Source organism: Vicugna pacos, chromosome 6, assembly GCF_048564905.1.
Source record: "Vicugna pacos chromosome 6, VicPac4, whole genome shotgun sequence".
Classification (NCBI taxonomy): Eukaryota; Metazoa; Chordata; class Mammalia; order Artiodactyla; family Camelidae; genus Vicugna; species Vicugna pacos.
In genome coordinates this window covers 83,173,248-83,199,233 of record NC_132992.1, presented here as the reverse complement: position 1 = coordinate 83,199,233, position 25,986 = coordinate 83,173,248, and the positions used below count along the sequence as shown (strand labels likewise).

The 25,986-nt window shown below is 40.6% G+C and overlaps 2 protein-coding genes across 27 annotated transcripts in view; one reads left to right on the top strand and one right to left on the bottom strand.

Moving 5' to 3' along the window:
* Positions 1-1,488, bottom strand: part of TDP1 (tyrosyl-DNA phosphodiesterase 1) — a 75,728-nt gene extending 74,240 nt beyond the window's left edge. For 2 of the 4 annotated variants that reach the window (XM_072963588.1, XM_072963586.1), the window contains exon 1: positions 1,393-1,488. The gene's annotated coding sequence lies outside the window, so the exon portion shown is untranslated. The other 2 variants (XM_072963589.1, XM_072963587.1) reach the window with 2 other exon arrangements.
* A 56-nt stretch (positions 1,489-1,544) lies between these two features.
* Positions 1,545-25,986, top strand: part of EFCAB11 (EF-hand calcium binding domain 11) — a 226,936-nt gene continuing 202,494 nt past the window's right edge. For 13 of the 23 annotated variants that reach the window (XR_012073796.1, XR_012073798.1, XR_012073795.1 and 10 more), the window contains exons 1-5: positions 2,646-2,832; positions 3,357-3,452; positions 6,803-6,848; positions 20,154-20,255; positions 21,137-21,227. Coding sequence is in view for 18 of the 23 variants with exons in the window: in XM_006208188.4 (XP_006208250.2) it covers positions 2,758-2,832; positions 3,357-3,452; positions 6,803-6,848; positions 20,154-20,255; positions 21,137-21,227 (410 nt within the window). In the remaining 5 variants the exon portion in view is untranslated. Of the gene's footprint in view, positions 1,900-2,090; positions 2,267-2,637; positions 2,833-3,356; positions 3,453-6,802; positions 6,849-20,153; positions 20,256-21,136; positions 21,228-23,875; positions 24,716-25,986 lie in introns of those variants that run through there. The other 10 variants (XM_072963572.1, XM_072963569.1, XM_072963571.1 and 7 more) reach the window with 6 other exon arrangements.

Below are 25,986 nucleotides of genomic sequence, written 5' to 3'. Positions count from 1 at the left end.
GAGTCAAGCTCAACTGAGGCCAGGTGTGGTCAGTAGTGGGCACACATCGACCCCACTTTCAAGTCCAGTCATTACTAGGTGACAAATGTGCATTTGAGCAGGTTACTTAATTACTGAGCCTCAGTTTCCTTCTCTGCAAAATGGGTATCATATCTACCTCCCAGAGTTGGTTCATTCAATGAATATTTACTTAGCTGCCACTATATGCCAAGCACTGGGAATAAGAAGTTAATATAGAAATAGTATCTGCCCTAGAAAAGCTTATATTTTGGGGGAAAGAAACAGACTGACCCAAACAAAAATAACAACAACAACATAAAAAAAAAGCCAAGGTACCTTTACAGATATACACTTTACAGATACTCTCATTTTACAGGTATGAGAGAGTAACAGGGATGCCCTTACATCAGAATATTCTGAATAACATTTAAGAAAGCTCTGGAGGATGAAAAGGAGCCCGCCAAATAAAAGTGGGGGAGAGAAACACGAGCATTCCAACTGAGGGAACCGGCCAGCAAAGGCCAGGAGGTGAGAACACGGTTGTAGTAAATCTAAGAAACAGAAAGGCTTGGGTAAGGAGGACAGGTTGGTGGTCCAGGATGAAGGGGGTGTGGAGGAGGAAAAGTAAGTTAAAGATCCTAGATTTTATTTAAAGAACAGTAGGGCCCCCAATGAAAGGCTTTAATAAGCAGAGGGGTACCTTGGTCCGATTTACATTTTTAAAAATACTACGTTCCTTACAACTGTGTGGAGAATGGCTTGGAGGGAGACAAAAGTATACGTGAGGAGCCTCCTGCAGGGACTCGGGAAGCTGTTGAAAGCGGTGGGGATGGAGCGAGGAGGGCTGATTTGCAGTACGTTGGAGGAAGTAAGGACAGCTGCTAACTTTTCTGAGCGGTTAACTCGGGCCAGACACAATTCGAAGCGCTTTACCGGGTATACACTCATTTCACGCTCACAGCAAGTCTATTCTAAGTACCACGACTGTTTCATTTATGGAGAAACTGAACACAGAAAGCTTAAATGCCTGGCACAGAGTAAGAGCCCAACATGCTGGCTATCACTGTCGTAACCACCCATTTACTACAGAGAACCCAGAATAAGAATAAGGGACCCCTCCGGCAGGACTCCGGTCTCTACAGCACCAGTTGCTCCCGCCAAACAGGTACTATTGCTGGAGGAAGCCGAGGCCCGGGAGGGGACCCTACCCAGTGCCTTTAGAAGATGCTCCGCTTCCCTAGGGTCCGCCTCCAGCCCCGCCAGGAACTCAAGAATTCGCGGGACCTTATCGGCCCGCGCACTACGCCGGAAAGAGCAGAATCGCAGGCCGGGCTCCCGCATCCGCCTAGCGCGCACCCGAGGCCCCAGAGCCCGCAGCCTCTAAACACGCACCTACAGCCCCTCGAGTGCAGAGCCGCCTGGGATCCCGTTCTTCCGCCGCTGCTTGCGCCTGCGCGCAGTTCAAACTCTCCGGCCCGCGGCTCGCACCTCTAGGCCTGCCCCTTCCCCTTCCGGGACGCCCGCCGCTGGGCCCTAAAGCCCGCCGGATCCTGAGGGGATGCAGAGGGGTCCCCTAGGAAGGGTAGGAGAGGAAACCTGGAAAGAGAGAAAGAAGTGTTCCCTCACTTCTCCCTTAATTAGCAAAACTTATCACCTTTGCAGGGATTTTTATAGACAGCTTCAGGGTCCCCCAGCTTGAGATGTGGTGGGGATGGGGGTTGTATTTTTAAAGGCAAAGTGGATCAGCTGAGAGGTTCGAGGAAGCTGACGGCTGAGACCAGTATCCCGAGAGAAGCGGGCTGTAAAACCTGCTGTAAAATAGAAGGCTAAATGAGCTCCCTCAGAATCCACCTCGAATGCCTGTTTTTGTTTTTTGGGTTTTTTTTTTCGTTGAAACAGGTGTGTGTGTGCCTCTGTGTGAGTTTTGCTTTTTTAATCTTACTGAATTGCCAGAAGAGAGGGGACTGAGATAAACTCCTTTGCAAAACGCAGCCCTCGTCATATTCCTTGCCTTTAGTAAGAATGTTTGCTGCGGAATTTAGGCTCAATGCTATTTCTATTATTTATTCTCGGAACTTCCTTCAAACTAGGCGCCTCTTCCAGAGGACTGAATGAAATAACTTGGTGTAAACGTCCTGAGGGCTCACTTGGTTCGTTTACTGAACGCTTGCTTTGTGGCAGGCGCCGTACTTGGTGCTAAAAGTTACCAGGAGGACAACAGACAGTAACTACCCAGGAGGGCTCGACCCCGGTGACTCGTTGATCTGTACGTGAATCCTGGACTTGTTTTGATTGGTTCCTTTTATGCTTTGTTCACACTTTCTATGTCTCCTATATTGTTTAGCAGAGTGCCGTACATCAAAATTATAAAAAGTAATTTATTGCAAGGTGTGGGGTCAGAAAATGAAAGGAATCTTGCAGGACACGTTGAAACAGTACTGGGATGAGTTGGATCCCCAGCCGCGCGCCAGGAGTTAAGGAGACGAGAGGGGCGGAGCCAAGGCTGGGGGCGGGTCTGTGAGCCTCTCGGCCATAGGCTGTTCCAAGGAAACGTTATTAAACAAAGCTTCTGACCAATAGAACTGCGGAATCAACGCCAGTGGCTCGCAGGCCGTCCAATGGGAGGCGACGTTGGAGGTGTTCGGCCGAGTTTGACTTCCTGAACTGAGTTGGAGTTGGCCAGCCGTGGCTTGCGAGCCAGGCTCTGGCCGTGGAGGTCCCGGGTTCAGCTGTCCCGGCTCGGGTGTGGCGGTCGCTATGTTCTTCTCCCAGGCTGGGGCCCGGCCACAGATGTGGGAAGTCAGCCCCTCAGAACACAAGAAGTGGGTTGAAGTAAGTGTCCAGAGAGCTGAGCTTTAACTTCACCCAGGGCTCTCACTTGCACAGATAAAGACTGGGCTGTCCTTCCAGAGTGTCATGGTTAATGTCCTAGCCTACTAGGGCTTCAAAGCTTCTGGATCCCTGTTTAGTGTTCTGGCTACTTCCAAGTTCCTTCTCTTCTTTTCTCCGCGACACAGTGTGTTTATGATAACCTTCATCTCTCCTCCCGCCTTTCAAAGCCGCCGCCTTTGCCTCACCTTCCTAATTCTAGGACTGAATATTGGGTAGAATTTATCCCAGTGTTTTAAAGGAATTAACCTTGCGATTAAGTCCTTTGCACTTTTGGGGGAGTAAATTTTAGCAATTCTTTAAGATTTCTTGAGAATTAAAATTAGGGTAGTGAAATTCCACTTCCGAGCCCTACTGTTCGGCTGGGTGTTAGATGTGAGAGGCCTTAACTAAATATGAGTTGGTAATAAAAATAATAGGACAAACGGCTTCTGTCGTATTAACTAAAGCTATTTAATGTTCTTTAGGTATTTAAAGCGTGCGATGAAGATAACAAAGGCTATCTAAGCAGAGAGGACTTTAAAGTTGCTGTTGTAATGCTGTTTGGGTACAAGCCCTCCAAGGTAGAGCTTTTTTTGTGTCTTTGGGGATGGAGCAGACAACACAATAGTGGATGGATTCTAAGTGCAGAGGACTAGCTTAGGATGTTTATGAAGCAAACCAGTGCCTTTTGAGCAATTTCAGAAATGTCCAGTGCTGAATTTTACTTTCTTCTTAAGAACCCAACCCTCAGGGATGAATTAGAATCCACCAAGACTAAGTCACAACCAAGCTGTAATAATTATAATTATGAGATGCTAGCAAGGTTTCAAGAAGGAAGACTGGGAGGGGGATATTGGTACCAGGAAGAATTCACAGAGGAAGTGACATGCAGGGATTTTTTTCCCCCCTTAAATTAAAAAAAAAATCACTCCATCTAAATTATAAAAATAATGCATTTACATAGTCAAAATTAAAACAGTCCAGAAAAGTATAAAGTTGGATGTAAAATCCCCTACCTCCCTACCAAAGGGTCCTACTTTTCAGGACTTACCATTATTAACAGTTTCTTGTGTATCATTCCAAAGTTTCCTATGCATGACAAACACGCCTAGCATTCTGCTGAAAACATGAGTGGCAGCATAGTATGCCTATTTTATTTTAAGCTGCTTATTTTACTTAGTAATCGATGAATATGAAAGCACACACCGTAACATTAAAAAGAAATAGTTTCCCAGTATTCTCTTTAGCTAGTTTTCTTGCTTTGGTCATCTTGATTGTTTCCATTATTTTTCATTCCTACAAATATTGCTGCAGTGAGCGTTCTTTTATAGCTATGTCTCTACTTGTGGATGTGCATCTGTGGAATAAATTCCTAGAAGTACAAGTGCTAAGTACGTTTGACATCTGTTGGGCATTATTGCTCTCCAGGAAAGGTTGCACTAATTAAGGAGAGTTGAGCTGAACTTCAGTGAACCTCCCACTTCAGTAGGACAGATTTCCTGTCCCCTACTCTGCTGCTCCTCTTGTCTATTACATCCATTCTAGTGATGGATTCCTCTTGCTAAGCTGCTGAACTGGAATTAGAGGCAAGACTTCGTCCAGGTTTAAGAAATTCAACTGCAGGCATCAAACAGAAGGAGCAGTCAGGGCTCTGCCTGGAATGCCCTCCCTTCTACCTTCATTAGACCAAAAGGCTTGGGAATCACTGTGGCCCAGCTGTTTCTCATGAGTGGGCTCTACCTGTGAGATTGCAAGCCCTACAGAAGCCAGGGACCACGTGATGCCCCATTATGCTTAAGTGCATGACAACTTCACTGTTAATAGGTTCTGTTGATATAATATGTCCCATGAACATCCCAGGTAGGTTCAGAGTGGTTCAACTGCTAGGGGATGCTTAGTTACTGAGACGCTGATTATGGAGCTCGAAGAAGTAGTCAGGGCTGGCTCCCAGAAATTGCAGCTCTTCTGTTAACCTGCAGTCATTGCAGCTGGAATTCCAAAGCAGGTCAGCTAATGACTCAGCCTTTGAAGCACTGAATTTAACCTAGGTTCAGCTGGAAAGATACCTGGTCTCATTCTGCCTTCATCACCCTTGGATCTACTTACTTGGTTTTAATTTTAGAACAGTAGTGAGGAATTTAATGAGAAGTACAGTGATATGGTAACATACATACATACCATCAAATTTAACAGATTTTCCCTTTTGGTTGGGTTTTTTGATTTTATTTTTTAATCAAATGAAGTGCTTATTGACTGCAGATCACTAAACAGTAAAGTACTGATATAACAAATCACCGGTGCACTTAACAATCATTTGTACCGTGAACTTTTATTAAGTGACACTTAATGTGCTCCCTCTGCAAAGTTTAACAGCTTTTTGCTTTTATACCAAGTTGAGGTTTGGGATTTTATTTTTAAATATCGCTTTTGAGCAAATGAAATATTTACTGAAAGCACTTATATTATAAATCACTTCTCCACTCATGTAGATGTTTTCAGAATGAAATTTATTAAGTGGTCCCATTTAATAAAAGGAACATTTGCTATAAAGAGATATAAAGATGAATAAGACATAGACCCTACTTTGAAGCAGTTCATAGTTTAGTGTAGAAAGACTTACAAAACTCTAACAAATTTTAAGAGAAGAGACTAAAAACAGAAAATGAAGAGGACAAGGAGGAGAGTTTAATTCCAGTGGTAACTGTAAAGGAGTCTGGGCATCATTTAGACCAGCAGAGATAGACCCTTGTATTATGAAGTATCTGGAAGCACTCTGTGGTGGTGGGAGCATTTATGCCTTGGTGATCGATTGGGTGTGGTGGCCATGTCAGAGTGAAGTGACCACAGGACTAAAGGGATGTTGATTTCACCAAGTAAGAAAATTCAGAAGGAGCAGGTTTGGGGGAAAGTCAGTGAGTTCAGATTGGGGCGTATTAAGTTTGAGGAAGCTATGAGCACTCCAAGTGCTTTCTCTTTTTAAATACTGTGCTGAATGTTGAGGTTATGGTGGTAAAGATCTGCTTCTCAGATTGTGCTACCTCCCTTGGATGGAGGAATCTGAAATTAGGTGGAGAGGTGAGGGCTGGGGATGGATTTGAGACTCCCTACAGGTGGTAGGTCGAAACATGAGACTGGATGGCATTGCCCAAGAAGAGTGTGCAGAGTGTGGGAGTCAGCAGACTGACGGTAGAGCATCGGGGGCAGGGGTACCATGAGGAAGAGGTGCCAGGAAGTGGTTACTTGGGAGGAACAGGAGGAACCTGGAATCCAAGGTAGGGGAACTATGTCAGATATTGCCAAGGTTCTAATTCCATGACGTTTATAAAGCTCTTCTTACAATGTGGGAAAATGCTAATGTTTTAATATGTAGTAAAGGCCAGTCCCAATCTCAATATACAGTGTGTTCTCAAATATGTTTAAAAAATGCATAGGAGGAAAAAAAAGCCATACCAGGCCAAAACATTAACAATGGTTTTTCACTGGACAGTTGGGTTTTAAAATGTTTTTCTTCATACTTCAAAAATATTTTTCATGTTTGCTACATCATGTTACTATTACGGGCAGGAAAAAATTTTTAATAAAGTCATAGAGCCCATTGTAACAATTGCTTGTATTTGTATAAAACAGAAAGTTTGTCTTTTAGGTTAAGCATATATGTGACAGCTGAGTTGATTTCACATGATTAAACTGTTTTGGTCAGTGGAATAAAGATTGGAGGGCCATTAGAGTCTGTAGCAATTTAGCGTCTGTTACCTTAAAGACAGAAGAGTGAAATGAGGATTATATCTGTCCTGTGACGTTACTTGTTCGCTAGATTCAACAAAGTTGATTTCTCATAAAATACATCCCTTCCCCACACACCAGGAATTAAGAATTTGCACTGTGAAAACATTTGATGAGATTATGTATGCTGTTCTTTTTTGTTTTCTAGATAGAAGCTGATTCTGTGATGTCTTCAGTAGATCCAAACACTTCCGGTAATAGAAAGTTAATTTTTAATACTTTTATTCAGACATCTGTAAAACTAAAACTGAGAGCAAATATAGAGACTATAAAGCATTATGTTTAAGCAAATCTTTGTTTTGTTTCCCATTACCCAGAAGAAAGAGGTTTGGTTCTTTTAATTTTGATTAATTAATATACTCATAAGTATATGAGTGTTGTGGGAAAATTTTAAACCGTTGACAAGCACAAAGAAAAAATGTTGCTTATAATGTCACCAAACCACGGTGATCTGGGTTTTCTGACTTGAACAGCCGGGTGAACGGAAGTGGCACTTACAGGAATGGGAAGATCGTGGAGAGAAGATTGAGGGTTCCGGAAGAGCAAGAGTTCAATCTTGAATATGTTGAGTTTGAGAAGTTTCGGTCAATGATGTCAAGGCAGTTGGGCTGTATGACTGTGGCACTCAGAGGAAAGCTCTGGGCTGCAGAACTTTCATCAGCATGTGGACGGTTTTGAAGCCATGAGGGTGGATGAGACCACCTGAGAGGGAGTGTAGACTGAGACTCGTAGGAACAGTAACCATTAAAGGTCAGGTGGATGAGGAAATGGCAAAGGAGGCTCAGGAGGGGCAGAGGGGCAGGAGGAAAATCAAGAGCGTTTGATCATAAGCTAAGAGGAGTGGATACTGCAAGGAAGGGGTGTGGTCAGCACTATGGAATGCTGTTGAAAGGTGTTGAAATGTCAAGAAGTGAAAGATCTGAAGAGGATCCATGGATCTGGCAAGCTGGGGTGTTGGGTGACTTTAGCAAGAGCAGTGTCAGCACATGGTGAGAGCAGAGGTCAGGCCCAAGCGGCTTGAAGATAAACGGAAAGTGAGAAAGTGACAATGTGAGTGGATAAGACTTTCAGCAGGTCCAGAGTGGCTGTGGATCAGGAGCCCTGTTTGCTTTTTTTTCTTTCTGAGCATGAAGAAGAGGTTTCTGAGCTTGGCAAGAATGATCTAGTGAAGAGGGAAGAGGCAGGTGAGAGAGAAGGGAGATGAATACCTATTGTTTGAGGAGATCTGGCCCAGAGCATGCTGGATTGGCTTTTTAAACATTACTTTTTGGGGAGAAATAATTTACAGCTTATGAAAAGTTGCAAAATAAAAGTAGTACAGAGAAGAGCCATACACCCTTTAGCCAGATTCACTTAATTGCTCACTTATTACCCCGTTTACCTTGTCGTCTGCACTTCCTACCTCTACCCCTTCCTCTCGCTGAGCCGTCCAAACCACCGCACGCTTATCCTAAGTTTATATTGTTACTTGTTTTTGATGTACTTTACCGTCTATATCCCAGTGTTGTCACTTCATCTGATTATGTCCTTAATAGCATCTTCCATGTATACAGGAATGAGTCCTTGGCATCACGTCTCTTTACCCTTCTTTAATCTGGGACATTTCTGCAGGCTTTTTTTTTTTTCTTTTTATAACATTGATATTTTTGAAGAAGTAGCCCAGCCCTTACTGTTTTGTGATTTGAGAACAGCCCTCATCCTGTGTTTGTCTGATGCTTCTCTGTAATTAGGTGAAGGTTAAGTGTTCTCGCCAGAATCCTGCTCAGGTGACGTGTCCCTCTCAGGGTGCCACATCTGGAGGCACACATGTCTGTCTCTCATAGATGATGTTAATTTTTATCACCGGTCAAGATGTTGTCCAGTTTCTCCATTGTATTAGTTCTCTTTATATTTTCTTCTTTTGCAACTGATCAGCAGTCTGTGGAGAGACACATTTAAGACATTGCAAATAGTCTGCTTTTCATCAAAATTTTCCCCTAGATTTGGTCTGCATTTGTGATACTTGTCTGATCCAGTTTTTGCCATAATGATTACAAAGTAATGATTTTATAATCCAAGTGCCTCTTTCAGTTAGCCCTTGGTGTTTTTACTATAAGCAAGAGCCTTCCCTTTTTCTTGACTGATCAGTCTGTCTCTATTATCCGTATGGACACATTGAATTTGTATGTTTTTAAATGATTTCTAATTCATTACTTAATTATTTGGTGCTCAACTTGTCCCAGATTTGGCCACTGAGAGCCTCCTCCAGCTGGCTCCTGGGTCCTTTTGCCTGGTTTGACTTTTTCTTTGTTTTTAAAACTCTTTTTATTTATAAATTTTGGGTTTACAAAAGAGTTTACTGGATTGTTTTTTGGATACAAGGTTTGGTATCACCTATGAAACATGACTTTTTGAACAATATTATTGCTAGGGGAAGGTGTTTTGACATACTCCCTAACTTGATGGAATTTTAAAACCACAGATTTTAAATTTCTGATTAAAAATGTTCATACTTTCAAAATACTCAAATATTGTTTCTTTGTATTTAATTAGATTGTATCTTCTTGGAGAAGCCTTCCCTACATTTTTCCTTTGGGTTTCTATGTGAGTATTTGAATCTAGAAAGATTCCTGTCTTCTGGCAGAAGGATTTCCCACTTTTTTTTTTTTTTTTTTTTTGCGTTGGTAGGGTTTCTCTCCTTTAGGAGTTTCCTGAGAGTCAGTGAATGATTCTGTCTGGATGAAGATCTTCCACTACTCATTTTATTTATGTAGTGTTTCTACATAAATACATGTAGTTGCCGAAGGTACCCTCACATTCATTATTCTCATAGATTTTCTCCCTTATGCGTGTCCTTTGATTCTGCATTAGGGATTTGACTTCACATGGAAAGTTTTCTTTCCTTAACCAGTTTTCTGTTGTACAGACAGGTGTTATTCTGGAAGAGAGGGTTCCCATGTTCCTTACAGGTATAGTGAGTTCTCTGATGTAAAGTTTGCCTTCCAACAAATCCTCCTCCCATTCACTGTCCTTAATGCCCCCCATGTATTATCTCACATTTAGTAGATATGACTCCATAAAAAGGTTTCCCCTACCTGTGTTACTTTCATATGGTTTCTCTCCTATGTGGGTAATTTGTACGTTGAAGGGTAAATTCTGGTGGAAGGTTTTCCCATCTTCGTTACATTCTAAAGGTTTCTCTTGGGTGTGTGTGCTCTGATATAAAGTGAGGACTGGTCTGTGGCCAAAGGGTCTTCCAGGTGTGCCATTGTTAGTCTCCTCCACTGTCTTTTCTTTTCTCGTGATGTTTGAGAGAGGGTTGACTTGTGGCTGGAGCTGTTCTGTAAATTCCACGAACATTCCCTCTCCTTTCTGAGTTCTCTAATTCTTAAATTTGGACTCACATTTTTTCAGTCATAGAGTTTCCTTTTGATATTAGTTCTGATGTACATGGAAACTTTATGTTCTGGACAAGAGTTCCCCCATATTCACCACCTCCACCTGGTCTCTCCCACACCTGAGTTCTCTTGTGTATAATGAAGTCTGCCTTATTATGCAACATTTTCTGAAATTCATTATGGCCGGAGGATTGCTTCAGAACTAGAACTTTTTGATACTGAAAACAGTCTTTCCTAGGAGGCCTTTCCGCCTTTGATGATCTGCTCCGGGACCTGCTCCTGAAGGTGTTTCCTTGCATTTAATATCAAGGATATTATAGCTACTCTTGCATCCACTTCTCCAGCAGATCATTAGGGTGCTTCCTGCCATAGCCTCTTTTCCTAATGATTAATTTTTAAGTATATTTCAAAAGATTACAAAGTATATTAGTCATCTGAGACATTCTGGGGAAGATTGGGTTGGAGGAATGAGATCGGAGTGTAGGTGCTTAGCACTTAGCTCCAAAATTACTGTGAAAGGGCTCTCCTTAGTCTACAGGCTTCCAGGCTTCCCCCTTCCTCCTGTGGTCCTGATATCAATGGCAAATTAACCTTCTCAAAGCGTCACTTTCTTCATGACTAAAGGAGCAGACTTATAACCAAGGTCCTAACTTTCCAACCAGCTTCAATTCATGTCCCCTTCAAAGGGAGACAGACATCCAAGAGAAAGAGTAAAATGGCCATCCTAGCAAAAAGTCACTGCTGAACTCTGAATGCTGCTAACGTAATTTTTTTTTTCATTAGAACTGTTCAACACTGAACCAATTTTGGACCATCAACTCCTTCTTGTCTCCCTTTCAGTGACATGAGTCACATTTACATGTTATTTTTTTCTCTAACAGGAAGGGAGTATATGCACAGATTAATTGTTTACCAAATGTATTATCTCTCCTTAATGTTTTGCTCTTGAAGGAGAACTGAAATGTTGGCCTTGGTTTTCTGGGAGCTATTTATACGAGTAATCAACTTTCCAAAGTTCTTCTGGGTAGCTGTGACTTGGGAATTCTCCCATTGACTGAAGCTCTTTTTACATCCAGACAAGGTAGTGCCCGGTCTCCAGCATGCCCCCCAAATAGCCCTCCATGCAGGGCCCAGTTTCTGCCTGGCTTCTTGGGGGAAGGTCCAGACTCACATCCTGCACTGACCCTGACTGGGCAAGGTCCTCACATTCCCCCAGGACCTAAACCTGGATGCCCAGACCATACTTCCCAAGAGCTTCTGGTCTCTCTAAAACGTAGGCTGTTTCCGTAGGGGTTCCTTGTGAAAATTAAGAAGAGTGGAAAGTTAAGTCAAAGCCACTAGACAGGAGAGAAAGAAAGTCACACTGGGAGAATTTGAGGGCAGCCAGAACGAATAGCAAAAAAGGTGCTAATGACATTTTTAATGCCTATAACCTAGCAAGCAAGTGAGTATCAGCAAAAACAATTTAGGCACTAGGAACAAGGAATTAATGGGAGAAGAAAAAAATCAAGCCCTTGTTTAAGGAAGCAGCAAATCAGTGTTGGGGTTGATTCCAATACAGACTATTGCTACCTAATTTTAGAGGGATTATTTCATTACAACTCTGTTCTCTGTGTTGCATTCCATATCTTCTCTAAGTATAGAATATGAAAGAAATTTGCAACTAGAAGAACCTAGAAAACGGTCATATATTCCCTTTTTTAAAATGAAGAAACCGGGCTCCAGAGAGAAATTAAAAAGGACCTTAATCCTGGAATTTGATGGTTCTTTGTTTACAGAGCACTTTTACAGGTGTTATTTATTGTTATTAAAGGTAATATTTATAGCTTTGACTTCTTGAGTGTTTACCAAACTCTGAGTATTATGCATGGATTGTTAAATTTAATACAACTTTGTATTAGGATTATCCCATTTTATAAGTTAAAAAAAAATCCTGAAGCTTAGAGAGTAAATAATCTGCCCAGGGTGGCACAGCTAGCTAGGGAGCAGCAGACCAGGGGAGTCTAATCTCAAGTTTACCCTTTCAACCATCTGATAAACCCTTCCCTTGATGTGCCATGGTTCATATTGGTCATTGCGACAGAGTTGAGGCCAGTCTTCATTGTCCTAGGAACTTACTGAATGAGTTGAAGTCAGGAGTGGGTCAGTACTCAAAAGACAAGTCACAAGGTTCTGCGCAGTTGCTAGAGGTTAATGTCAAATTTGGTTCTGAGCTACCAGGTGTGCAGAGCAAACAGGGAATCATAACCAAGTCCAGCAATCAGCATGCACACTACAGAAACTCCTCTTCTAGAGAGATGTAGTTTTCCGTGATGTGGCATGTTTCTCCCACGATGTCACATGCAGGAGAGACTGATGGGTGGGCATGGATTCCACAAACTGTTCAGTAAATACAGCAGAGAATTCTGTAAGGCTGTTTCTTGAATTTTCTTCCATATAGGCCAATGGTTTAATGCCAAACGTGTCTGGACACTTGTATGAAGGGCAAGACCAAGTGGAGCTCAGATGATTTGACTTCATTATGGGGTAAATTGTAGAGCATTTTATGTGAATAACAGCAGCTAAGATTTGTGGGCCTTTTGCTCACTGTGCCCAAGGCCGTGCAGCACTGCACGCACCCGGCCCCCCTGAATCCTCCCACGGCTGTCTTTGTGTTTATCCTAGATCCATATACAATGTGCCTAAGGAGAAAACCACAGCAAACCACATCAGAAGTTTGTTTCTACTGGATGATTAGATCATGCGCTTTTTTTTTCTTTTCTGTTTTATTATATTGTTGTCCTTTCAAAACAGTTGAACATATTTTAGTTTAATACTTAAAAGAAAAAAAAGCCTTCCAAGAAGCTTACTTTTACCCTTCAAGTTTAAACAGTGGAAAAATTAGTGAGTGATTCATCGTAATGATGTTTATGGACTCTGACTCAGTCATGCTATCCAGGGTCAGTTTAACTGAAAAGTAATTTGTGGACAATGAGGTTAATGGCCAGTTGGCTTGTATCCTTTTATTTATTGCTGTCTTGTCTGAGTTGTTTTGAGCCAGAGAGTCGACTATTAAAAGTATGCTTTTTCTAAATTTAAACTTAAATGTCCATTTTCTAGTCTTTTAAGTTCTATTGTAAACACTTTTTTTTGTCTTTGTTTTGCATATATTTTGTTATCTTGGGGTCCTACCTGAAGAACTGAGGCCTGCAGAATAGCAGGCTTTTCTTTGACTTCGGATTTCAATGGACCTCTTAGTTCTTTTCTATAACCGGGAAACGAGTACACATTATGCTTACCTTATCTTAAAATCATAAGACCATTTTGTGGTGTCACTCACAGATATTCACAACTAAATAAATGTATTTAATTCCCCATTTAAAGATGCTGAGTAAGTTTCACTGTCGGGGTAGTAAAGAACTAGGAGACACCAACACGGACCTAAAGACGTTTCTTAAATGTAGTATGTGAGGGGGAGGGTATAGCTCAGTGGCGGAGTGCATGCTTAGCATGCAGGAGGTCTTGGGTTCAATCCCCAGTGCCTCCATCTAAATAAATAAATAAATAAATAAACCTACTCCCCCCCAAAAAATTTTAAAAAATTTTTTTAAGTAATATGTGATAGGGAGGATGAAAGAAATAGTCACTTCTGTGACTGTCAGACGTCACAGGAATACTAGAGACAAAAAGACCTCTAAGAGTTTAGAAGAGTGATGCCTCCTGCCCGAGGTGTGGGCCGGAGCCGGATGTGGAAGACTGGGTGAGTTTTGAAAAGGGGAGAAGCAAAAGGGATAAAGGTCAAGTTAAGTGGATGAAAGTGGATGCTGGCTGCGAGCTTGCCCTCCGTGCTTCGCAGGTGCCGGGCCGCGTGGATGTAGAACTTGGCGTGGACCTGGACTTACCCGCACATCCGTGCCCTCACCGACGTCCCATGTTCCGTCCTGTAGACTTTGCTGATACGTTTCTTAACAGGGCAGAGAAGGGGCTTTGTCGCTTCCTCTCCACAGCCAGCACTGGAAAAGGCCGGGTTTGCATTTTCTCCTCTGTAGAGTTTCTGCATGCTACCCTGTGGAGTTTCTCCCACAGACCCTCTTCCCTCAAGTGTCTACCCCCAGTGGCTAAAATCTCTCTGATCCCTGCACCTCATTTTACAGTCTTCCCCGTGTGCCGCTCAGATTTGCATACCCAAAGCTATCAGCTGTCCTTCTGTTAGTATTCTGTTAATACAGAGTCTTAACGGAAACAGAATCCACCCTCCTTGGAATAGGTTTACGTCCCACACCAGCAGGACGGACAGTGCATACCTATAAACGAGCTGTGTTCATCAGAGTCCGTGGCCCTGATGGTAGCTGAGTTTCAGAAGGAGGATGTTTAAGGACCAGTTTGCCTAGAAGGAATAATGAAGCTCTAAATTCCAGAATACGGTATCAGGACTTTGCACTATTAATGCCGAGGAACCTTTGAAGGTTTACGAGCAGGAGATGTACCTAGTAAAAAGGTTACGATTCCTGTCCTTGTTTGATAGAAATAAGGTTTTATTGGTTCAGATTTCTCTCTTCTACTATAACCTGTTTTTACTCTTCCTCTTCATTTTCCTCCCAATGATACAGTAAAACTTGATTTCTTCCATTAAGGTAAATTCTTTTCTCTTCATTCCCCTACTCTTGTGCGTGTAGCTGGAAGAAAATATTAGTCCTCTGAATTTACTTACCCATCTTACTCTGACAGCTCAACATTGTTGATGCCACTCTCGCCTTCTGTTCTTACAGGCTTTTCATGTGGACATGCTTTTCCTGCATGGCCTCCAAAAGTCATAATCTGAATTTTGTTTCTCAAAGTAGGAAAGACTTGCATTATACCTTTTAAAAGGCCGCTTAATCCTTTTAAGCTCTCATTTTTAGGCATTTTCAGCCCCTGGAAAAATTAATATATGGCCCAATGAATGTGTACCCTCCCTTTTCTACTAAATCCAGGACCAGACTTCCCGTCTAAATAACTTGGCATTTTTATTATTTTCTCCTTCACTCTCCCAGTTTATTGCAGTTTCTAATTTAAGGTCACTGTGATAGCCGGAAACTGGATGACTACATTTTCAAGAGGATTTCTCTCTCTGCGCACTGACCCTGAAGCTTAGAACTGTGAGCCACAAAAAATATGTGTACATGATGAAACTTTCAAGGAAAAATGTATATAGTTTTGTTGGGCTTTTTGAATATATCCACCCATGTGGTGAAAGATGATTAGCCTCCTAGGAAACTGTTTAAAAACAAAAAAGGAGAAAAGATAACACTTCTTTCTATACGATACATTGATACATATATTAAGTGGTTGGAAAGAAATATATATATATGTATATATTCATTATAAACATGAAGAGTCCCTTTTGCCAAGACTAGTTTATAAAGCAGAAGGAGTTCTTCCAGTGGTATACCAGATGCACCGAGTTGCAGAGTCTGGAGGGATTTGTAAACATTGTTGGTCCCAGTGGTCTTTAAGGCATGATCCTCGGTCCTGGACACTTCCAGGTGCACTGCTGGAGAGGGGAGGGTGGGGAGCCCACCTCACTCCAAACTGAATAGCTTTGCCTTCATCTCTACACGTCGGGTTTTCCTGTTTTATAAAGAAGAACCTTTTCTACAGCTAAAAACAGGAAAAAAAAGTCTGAGAACTATTGACAGAACTCAATTATCCAGGCAATTCCTGAACCTCTTCTGTAGACAGATTAACAACAAACACAGATAAACACGTGGATCTCTGTGGTTCCTGTTGTGTAGCTGCAGCGAGGTGTGTTTAGGTAACTGTTATTAGTGGGACAGTGTACGTGGAAGACCCAACCTGTATTTGAAATTAGAATGTTCTGAACATACTCTTTTGCTCAGGGATAGACACAGGTAATGCATTTCTCATTGGGTATGAAATCTGGCGCCAATAGAATTATGGAAAGTCTTTGTAAAGTAATTTTAGGTTTGAATATTGTGACAGCAGGGGGAGCTCGTGGTAGGAACTCTATTTCTAGGCCACTTAAAGAGCAGCAAGACATATAAAACTTAAGTTAATGTGTTTGCATTACAGAGCTTTAGGGACAGCAAGCCCTTATGCTTTGAAAAGCTTTGGGAAGTGATCATACGACTATAATAGGAGAGCTGAGCTGCACGGAAGCTTCTCTATCCTTTTTAGAAAAGGGACTTGCATTGGCGTTGAATGCATTTGTATGTGTTGCCATTGATTTTATCACAAGTTAAGGGCATGGGGATGGGCATGTGTCAGTGGGCTATGTTTATGTGGTTTGATATTGGCTTTAAAAAATAAGGTATACAATCCTGTGGGAAAACTGTATGAATGAACTTGATTACATATATATTTGTGTTATCAGATTGTTCCTTCTTTGTAAGTGGCAATAAACATACATTGAAATCCACACATTCTCTCCTAGGAAACAGTAAAGAACATCTAGTTTTTATCTCCCAAGATTTTGAAATGAACACCTGACTACTTTACAGCTCTAAATACTGATGAGTTTTCTGAGTATATGATTTAAAAGATATCACCACTCATGTATCTTTTTTTTCTTGTAAATCTGAATCACACACTGAACCATGGAATAATGCTTTTTTCTTATTGTTTCCCTAAATCAAATACAATTAGTGAAGAACAAATATTATGCATGCATTTCCTTTTCCTCTGAATTTTGCATATTTGTTTTTTACTATATCATATGTATTAAGAAATTGGAGTTTCTAAAATGATTTATTTTGCTGGCTATGTGAATAAAAAGTGACCTAGTTTGGGGCATTAGTTTACAGAGTTACAAGAGCATTTAAAACACATTTTAATGCTTTTTGCTGAAAACTAGAAGTCTTCTATTATTTTGTTTACTTATTCAGCAACATGTAAGGAGTGCCTCCTACAAGCAAGGTATCGTGTTAAACGCCACCATGAACAAAGTTTGACAATAGACAGTGTTTTCCCTCAGTGTGTCTCGGGCAGACAGATGACCAAATAATTACCATAGAACCCAATAGAGTCTATGATTGTGTTATGAACGGAGGGCTGTTGGGTCACAGGAAAGGGACTCAGCTGGGAGAAACCAGGGAAATCTTCAAAGAAGAGGTAGTGCCCTGGTTGCATCTGGAAGGAGATGTAAAAATTCACTAGAAGAGAAAGGAGAAAGCACCTTCCGGGCAAGGAGCCCGTTGCCCAGCGCAGGCTGATGTGCCTCCACAGGAGGTGTGAAAGGCCTGTCCTCTTGGGGAGGCACTGGGATGTTTGCTAGGCAGGCTAGAAAGGCAGACTGGGAAGATCGTGAAGGGTCTCAAAGGACACGCCAGGATCAGTGAAGATGTGATTCAGGAATTTCAGCCATTCTAGATGCTGTGTAATTGATTAGCTTTTGGCGTTATGAGACTAAAGTTACAGATTTGATCCAGTGAGAACAAGGTGTAATTGGACCTCAATTTTAACCTCAGCTAGAAGCTTTCAGTATGTTCTCCAGTCACCAGGGTGATGAGACAAGAGTGGAGCTGCATCACTACATATTCACTGCCGTGGGGGAAATGCTCAGACACTAATTCCATGCAATACATATTTACTGAGCACATGCCAAGCACTCTGGTAGGTGTGAGGAGATACACCTGTTGTCCAGAGTATATCCAGCTGCTCTTTTCTTATTTTTAATGTTTAAAATTTATTTTTATTTCCATTTTTTTATTGAAGTATAGTTGATCCAGCTGCTTTCTTGACTTTTGCTCGTAGTTGTCTCCGAAGCATCAGTTAACCTCTCCAAATCGTAACTCTTGATCTCACTGCACCCCCATCACCTTTCCCCTCGTCTTTCTCATCTCTTTAAATGATTCCCCAAACCATCTAGCACTCAAGCCGGAACTTAGGGGCTTTTCTTGAAGTTGCCTTCTTTTTCATGCACCGTGTGTAACCCTTCATCTCTTCTGCAGTATGTCTGGATCCTTCTGCTCCCGTCTTTGCCCATGGCCAGCACGCTAGCAACCCGGTCTCTTGCCAGAAGGACCCTCATGGGTCTCCTTTTTTACATTTCACTTTCTCCCTAGTCCCTTTTTTAAGACAAAAGCCAGAGAGATCTTTACAGAATCTAAATCAGATAATATCACTCCTCAGTTCAAACTTTTTATTGACTTCCTGTTGCACCTGAAGTAAAAACCAAATTATTTCCTGTGGCCCACAAATGCCTATGCATTCCCCGCCTACCTACCAACCCCCGCCTACCTGCCAACCCCTGCCTACCAACCAGCCCTGACCTGTATTTGCTCATTCACTACATTGGAGTCACAGTGGCCTTTCTTCATTTTTCCCACATCCTATGTGGATGAATAGTGTTACTTGCCATATCAGTCAGTAAACAAAGGATATAGTGGCCATCGAGCCATCACCCACTGCAGACACCCAGACTGTGCACCTGAGGGGACTCAGGATGGGAAAAAACAGCACACTGGCCCTAGAGAGCTAAGATAATTAGCTAATGATTTCACTGAGCCCAGACTCTTGCATGTTTTCATACATAAAAAAAGCACTAAATTCATTAACTTGAGGTGTCTGGTTTTCTTTAATAAACAGTAATCTTTCATGTTCCAACTACCTGCTTTTTGTTGCAAAAACTCCTATATATCCTGGCTCCTCTCTTATCTCTTCAGAGCAGTCTCTCAGAGCCATCTGTGAGAGGCTGCCTTCCGGGCTGAAGTCCTCAGAGAATCAGCCGAATAAAACATAATTCTCAACTTTTACATTGTGCTTTTATTTTTTTCAGTCGACACACCCCATGGCCTTGGCACATGCTGTTCCCACTGCCTGGAGTGCTCTTCTCTCCCACCCTTCAGCCAGTTGGTATCTTCTCATCATTTAGGCCTTAGCTTAAATATTACTTCCTCTAGGAGATCTTGTCTTCACCAGACTCTCCTGTACAGGAGGACTGTTGTGACTGTCTTTCCCCTCCTTGCACGTGCCCCAGTTTGTAATAGTGTGTACATCTGTAACTGAAGCTGCATAATCCCTGTCTCCCTCCCTAGACCAGTAACTCCCTTGGCACTGGAATCACGTGTGTTCTCTTTCCCCCTCTACTTCCAGAGCTTAGCACAGTGCCTGGCACACAGTGCATCCTAAAGAGCTGTAAAATGATCATTTAAACTTGTAAAGAGCGATTGACTTTTTTAGTTTCTGAATCTTTAACTACAGATAAGAAAATAGTGGAAAATTAAGAAAACTATTGTCTATTTTTTTTCAAACCATTGGAACTATTTTAGGTTCCAGTACAAAGGTATATAGCTCAGGATACCTCATTAAAAGAAAAAGGGTGCAGGTTCTTAAAAATTAGCGTGTGGTTATTGTGTGGTTTGGGGCTATGTTTAAAACAGTGATACATTTTTTAATAGAAATCCTTGACATAAAAAATGAACTGCTCTTTTTACATATTTAGGGCTCAGTTCACCAAAATGTTTAAATTCTTGGCTCTGCTCTTTAAACCTACTACAAAGATCACATTAGAATTCATTTTAATAGACTTTGTAAGCACAGCATCCAATCTCATATGATCACGCTGGGCTCTTTTATTATGAGAATCACAGGAAGCAGAGCCTAAGGCTGCAGAACAGTCATGGGGTGTCCCTGAGGCTGGGGACAGTGCCAGCTCTGTTGTTTATGGAATGTTCTCTCCACCTTTATCTGCGGTGCGCAATTGTATTGACTTTTGAGAAACTACTTCTTCGTCCTGATCTCCCAGCTGGAAAAAAAAACCCTGCCATAACGTCATCTGGCTGCAAAAAAAGAGATCCAAGAAGCATTAGGAAAGAAAAATCACGAGACCTCGTTTTATAAGCAGTTTCGGGCCTGTCCGTCAGATCTGTTAGAAGGAAGCGTGTCATACTTTTTCGAGATCACCTTTTCTTTACCCCCTAGAAAAGCTCAGTGAAAACCGACAATGTCTACCATTCTTTGCTATCATTAGCTTTTAGCAAAATATCTTTCTGACTTCAGTGATCTTTAGGAATAAATACTGTTCACCAAAATTTAGGTAAAATTTGTTTGTGATACATAACACTTTGTTTATGTTTTGTTTTCTTCTTAAAGAGGAAGACTGTCATTTTTGGTAAATTGGGTTTTTTCCCCCCCAACTTTTAGGGATATTGCTTGAGGGATTTTTAAACATTGTAAGGCAAAAGAAGGAAGTTCAACTATATCGGAATGAAATAAGACACATCTTCACAGCTTTTGACAGGCACTGTAAGTATCTTTAAAGTGTTTCGATGTAAAAAATTGCTGTTAAGGAACTGTGAACAGAAACATAGACTCAGTAAATATAATAATCCATATACTTGGAAGATTATTTTACTCTATTCACTAGCTATTACCTTAGATGTTGGTGTAAGTTTTTTTTTTCCATCACAATCTTAAACTCTTGATATTTACAATGGATGAGACAGTATCTATGTTATATAATTGTATGTATGATTTGCCTACATTGTAACAGGGACTGCAAAAGGGTTGGCCATGCGGGGATATAGGTGACGAGCTACTCAACGGAAGTGTGGAGAACATGTGGCCTTTTCCTTTGACTCCTTCTGTGACTGACATACGATTGGGGAAATCATTTTTCCACATTGGGGTGGCCTAAAGGAGTCGCTTCAGAACCCCTCCCTACAGATCACACACAAGATCGAAAGACACGTGGAGTCCAAGTTCCATATTTTGGCCGCTATGATGGTTTCCTTCTAAATATTAATATGTTACAATTTTAATAGCAAGCAAGAAGAAAAGTGAATTTTTAAGAATAAATTGCTTTGGCAATTCACGAAGACTGGAAGCCCAATGTCATTACCACAGTGTCTATCTCTCAGTTCTTTCCCTGGGACTCAGAGACTCCGCCAATGATAGGGCTGGGAGAGACCTTCGAGATCATCTGGGGCTGTACTGAGGGAGAGTATTACTGGATTCTTAAATTCTTCCAATAAGACAATCTCAAATCACCTTATATGTAAAATCAGCTCTAAGTGACTGCTTTTCTCCTAGTACATATTAAAATCTCACACAAATATTATGGCTGAAATGGCAGTTTATAGGGTTTGTAGAAGTCAGTGAATGTTTCATATTCTGTTTTCAAATAGATCGTGGATATTTAACTCTGGAAGATTTCACAAAAGCGTTTAGGCAAGTGGCTCCCAAGTTACCGGAGAGGATTATTCTCGAGGTATTCAGGTAAGACACCAAAATCTTTTATATATACCCACCCCTTGATTTGCCATTTGCTCTTACAAGCTTTCGGTTTTATGGAGAACACTCGTTTATGCTTATTTTTCACTAGTGAACATTTTCATCTCACAGCATATTGTCACGATCCAGGAGAGAATTTTACAGTTAGCTGTTAGTGCATCCACACCCTTGACGGTGGGCTGTAAAGTGAGTGGAGTGCTTGCACACCAGGAAGGTGGAAAAAAACACTTGTTAGCAGCGGTGGGAAAGGAGCAGAAAGAAAGTACAACTTCTTTGTATGTTTACATATTGACCAGAAAACCTAGCTCTATTAATATTTAACGTGGATGCTGCTGTTCTCCTGTGGTTTGTCTTTCATCAGACACAGGCTACTTGTGGTTCCTGAGTTGTCTGGAGAGAAGTTAGGTTGATCAATGGTGGCCCCTGCTTTGTTTGCTTTCAGAGTTATCGACCCATGTTGTAGTTCATGCACACCTGGTAAAGTAGATTTAGAGATTACATTATGCTGTCTTTATAAACTAATCTTGACAAAATAGGCAGGTGGCTTAAAATCAGTTTCTGTTAGGAAACTGCAGATTGAAGATAGTGTGACTAGTGCAAGCACGCGCTGCCATGAGAAGGTGGCAGAGCTGCCTCTTCTCTGACTGCTAACATGAGTTCTGCATCAATGCTGTTACCAGGTGTATTAATTAGGGTTTAGTCCAGCAGTGAGAGCCAGAAAACCCAAAACAACAAAGCTTAAAAAAAAAGCAGTGCACTTCTCTCCCACATGAACACAGGAAGTCCAGGGCTGATTTGATGGTAACATAGTCATGAAGGACCCGGGTTCCTCCCCTCTTGTTTTTTTGGCTGCCTCAGCACCTGGCTTTTTCCTCTTGCTTCAAAATGGCTGCTGAGGTGTCAGCCATCACACCTGAATTCCAGCTAGGTAGGCAGAAAGGGAACAGAAGATATGCCCCTTCTTTCAAGGCTATCTGTTATTTGTTCTTACATCCTGGTGACCAAAACTTAGTCCAAGGCCATGTGTAGCTGCAAGGGAGAAGTGGGGCTGGAAAATGTAGTCTTTGCTCTGGGCAGTCATGTGGACTCAAATGGAGTTTCTGATACTGAGGAGGAAGGAGAAAATGGATATTGGGGGACATCTAGCAGGTGTCTCATTTGGATAACAGTAGTTTCATGAAATCTGACCAGAAGCCAGACCTGCTAAGTAGAAATTATCAAGCAGGTTATTTGAAATGAGGATCTGTAATCACTGTCATTAACAATGGCATATATGAGATTCCTTTGCCACATCATTTGCAAGCAGATTATTGAGCAAGTCATTGAAGAGCAAAGGAGTTCAAGCCAGATGCAGGCAAAATGCTGTTACAGGACAGTGTTACTTAGTTGATTCTAGAACAGCAGGTCCGTTATAGTAGCATCTTTGTGTATACTTTGTGATGAGACAAGTAATGAAAGTGTATTTCTACCACATGGTGATAGTTTTTAACAAAAGAACAAAGAATTTTTTTCATCTTCCTTTTACAAAAAGACAAGTGTCCAAATTTGCTGACCTTTAAGTGTTAAATAGTTTCAGGAGATGCCCCCTCATACCACAAGTGTCATTTTGAAACATACATTTAAATATAGCCCTTCAAGGTAGAAGCAGTGTTTTAACAATGAGTGAAAAAGTAACTGCTTCTCAGAAGAAACCTATGCATTTTTGAATATGGAAGGGCACTTTTGAAAATGGATATTTGGAAATGTGATTCTGTTTTTAAAAATGGTGTGTGTCACCTATTAAAACCCTTCATATCTACTTTTTCAATAAGTTGAAAATGAAATGTCTTAAGCTGGTGAAAAAAATTATACAAGGTTTCAGTTTGAGAGCACAATTTTAAAAAGTATAAAAATTCAGTAGGTTTAATAAGTTTTTAAGAGCAACTAGTTGATGTCAAGAGAGATAGATATTTATTAGCTGAATTTCAACTAGCAATACCAACAAAATAATTTTAAAAAACAAAACAAACCCCTTAAACCTTTTCATTATTGGAAGATGGAATTTAAAACTGAGGGATTCCATGTCACGATGCCCTATTGGTCTCTCTGACAGCCATTAAGACGAAGGATTAAAACAAACTGAATGTGAAATTGCTTAATGGGTTATACTGAGATGTTCAGAAATAATAAAGTATGTGAAATCACACTGTTCTTGTTAAATATTAATAATTTCTAGTGACGGCAAAAAGTCATTTGCCATTAATAAAAAAATTTTTATCTTTAATTCTTTAGAAATTTCTGTATTATGCTTTTCAATGAACATAACATATTAATATTGTAGTACATGTCCATATAGTCTACAAATAAATATATTCATATGCCCAGAAATCTTGTACCTCCTCGGATTGTGATCAGAACACTTCAGAGACCATGGCAAGTCTAGAGCCAAACAGGCATTTTAGTTAATTGAACACGCCCTGCTTAGAGTCTCATTTGTATTATTATTTATAGCACCACAATCCCTACACCAGAATAAATGATGCATGATAAGAATTAAATGAAGCTGTGACACCAAAAGAGAGAAAAAAATTTCCTCTGAGTGTAAACTGAAGTAGGTTAGAGAAACAGAGATGTCTAACTTCCACACATGTCAGTTTCAGTGGTACAAATAATTTTCAAGAATAAGGAAAAGAAAAGCAGCTGCTGAGGCTGTCAGTGATGCAAATTATGTGACGTTTCTAAGGTCAGACGCTCACTGTGTGAGACGCTTGAATAGCTTTGACTTAATTGACCAGCATAAATGGAGTTCCTGCCCAAGGCCACAGTTACCCAGAAGAAAGCTGATAACATGAAGATCACTGTAAGAGTGGAACCACAGTGGGAGACTTCTGATCCAACCAGAATCATCTATGGTTTGAATGATGAAAGAAGTCTTCATAGTCTTCGATTCTTAGATTGCCAGATTCTTCCCAGAGAAACTTCTGAAGATCAAGCAGTACTTTCAGAAGTACTTGCCCACACCACACCTTCATTTCCCAAGCCAAGCCAACCAACCCTAACAATCACACCAGCCAAACAGCCAAAACAATCCAAAAAGACAGACTTAGGGGATTAAGGCATCAAAGAATCCTTTCACTTTATAACTTGAGGGAAACACTGGTGTTTCATTCATTAAATCGGAGGGCTTGACAAGAACTAAAAGAGGTATGTTTATAAGGTTTGTGAATTACTGCCTAACTACTCTGGTAGTGTTTACTTTAGTGATTTTTATCATGAATAAAAGCAATGAGGTTTAAAAAAATACATATATGTATACATATAGTCAGGATTTACAACATTCACATTCTGTTCTGCAGTCATAATCTCTTTTGTTTTAATCTGAGTTCTATAGTTAAGTGGATTCAAAGTTTACCTCCAGGCTTTGTGCTGTAGTTTCTGCTTGGCTAAAGTTTATCCTCTAGGGAGGGACTGTAATAACTATATTCCCTGGTATCTTTCTTCCAGTGTTTCTCTGGGCCACTGTCCTTGAATAAAAAATAAAGAATGGATTGAATGTGGACATTTTTGAGTCACATTCATTTTCTTTGAAAATGCTGATTGTGCTTATGTTGGAAGTCCTTTTACATTTTTTGTTTGTTAATTTCTATTTCTTTTGCTTGCATTGTTCACTGTGTCTCTCAGTATATTTTCAGCACTGTCTATTGTCTTTTGTGCTGTGTCCAGTGCGGCTTTTTTTTTCTGTTATGGTTTTATTTGACTCTTACATTTCTTTCTTGAGCTGTATCTCCTCATGTTTCATTTCATTTTGTTTTTTACTGTATCTTGTTATTTTATAGTATCTCCTCTAAGCATTTCTGTATCTACTTTCAACTCCTGTTTTATGGAGGTGTTTGCTTTATTTAAAGGGGGAAGCAGTTTTTGAGGTTTTATTTTTAATGGCTGATTGCTTGGGGGCTGCTAATTGTAGCTTTTTTTTCATATAAATTAAGAAAGCAAGTTTTCTACCAAGGGAGGGGTTTTGAGGAATCTTACTTTCTTAAACCAAGAGATGATATCTCATGCAGAAAACAAAAACAAAAAAAATTGGTGTTAGTTTATATTACCTCTAAAGATATCATAAAGAGCTTAATATTTGGATTTCACATTTGAGATTCCCTTTCAGTATGTGAAGCTTACAATTTTGGTTTCCATTTAGAGCTGATAATCATGACTTGTGTATCTGTGTACTAAAATAACTGAAGCTGTATCAAAGATGGTATTTCATTATTATTATGACATCCTTAGGAAATTCTGTTCTTTTTCTTTCCCACTTAGCAATATGCATTTTTTTTCTGTTGAAGTACAGTCAATTACAATGTGTCAATTTCTGATATATAGCACAATGTCTCAGTCATGTGTATACATACATATATTCATTTTCATATTTTTTTCATTAAAGGTGATTATAAGATATTGAACATAGTTCCCTGTGCTGTACAGAAGAAACTTTTTTAAAATCTATTTTTATATATAGTGGCTAACATCTGTAAATCTCAAATTCCCAAATTTATCCCTTCCCACCCTCTTTCTCCGGTAACTGTAAGATTGTTTACTATGTCTGTGAGTCTGTTTCTATTTTGTAGATGAGTTCATAGTGTCCTTTTTTTTTTTTAGATTCCACATATGAGTGATATCATATGGTATTTTTCTTTCTCTTTCTGGCTTACTTCACTTAGAACGACAATCTCTAGATCCATCCATGTTGCTGCAAATAGCATTTTCTTTT